The 898-nt window shown below is 45.4% G+C and overlaps 1 protein-coding gene across 1 annotated transcript; it reads right to left on the bottom strand.

Moving 5' to 3' along the window:
- Window positions 1-236: 236 nt before the first annotated feature.
- LOC142644055 (uncharacterized) lies at window positions 237-695 on the bottom strand. The gene has a single exon (XM_075818740.1). It carries the CDS (start codon window positions 693-695, stop codon window positions 237-239), a length of 459 nt encoding a protein of 152 aa, XP_075674855.1.
- Between the last annotated feature and the right edge of the window lie 203 nt (window positions 696-898).

Here is an 898-nt window from a genome sequence, read left to right on the forward strand (position 1 = left end):
AGAGCATGCAGCCAAGGCCTTGCCAAGATGGCCGTGTATGGGGAATAAGCGTCAACCACAATGAAATCCACATCGACTGTTTCCGGACCTGACTGCACAGGCAAACGAATTTGTCCCTTTGGTATGACAGCTTTCCCTTCAAAACTTATTAGTGGTGAATCATAAGCTGTAAGATCTTTGAGCTTTAAATTAAGCCCCTTAAACAGATCAGGGTACATAATATCTGCACCGCTACCCTAATTAACCATTACTCTCCTCACATCATAGTCCCCTATCCTCAGTGTAACCACCAGGGCATCGTCATGTAGCTGAATGGTCCCAACCTTATCCTCATCTGAGAAGCCCAAAATTGGTGGAGTACTCCCTTTAATCCTCTTCGGACTCAAGCCAGACTCCTCGGTGAGAATATGTGATACGGACATCACCCTAGTAGGACAGGAGCCAGTCCTGCCCAGATCAGCGAAAATGACATTAATCGTTCCCAAGGGAGGCCAAGATGAGTTGTTCCCTTGATTAATCGAACCTGAATGGCTTCCTTGCCCATTAGGCTGATACAAAAATTGCTTCAACTTTCCTTCACTAACTAACTGCTCCAAATGGTTCCATAATGTCCGGCAATTCTCGGTAGTATGACCTACGTCCTGATGATATTGACAAATGAGATTCTGATTCCACTTCATAGGATCCCCAGCCATCTTATTAGGCCATTTGAAGTATGGTTCCTTCCTAACCTTCTCCAACAACTGATGCACCGGTTCTCGAAATACGGTATTAACTACCTAAGGAGTGGCCGAACCCGGTTGCCCAGCGAAATCTCTCCTTAACCTATTGTTATTGTATCTATCCGACCTAAAGTCCCTCCTTTCTTGAGGGATGACCTTCGCTTTCCCTTTACCTT

The sequence above is a fragment of the Castanea sativa genome, chromosome 7 (genome assembly GCF_040712315.1).
Source record: "Castanea sativa cultivar Marrone di Chiusa Pesio chromosome 7, ASM4071231v1".
NCBI classification, from domain to species: domain Eukaryota; kingdom Viridiplantae; phylum Streptophyta; class Magnoliopsida; order Fagales; family Fagaceae; genus Castanea; species Castanea sativa.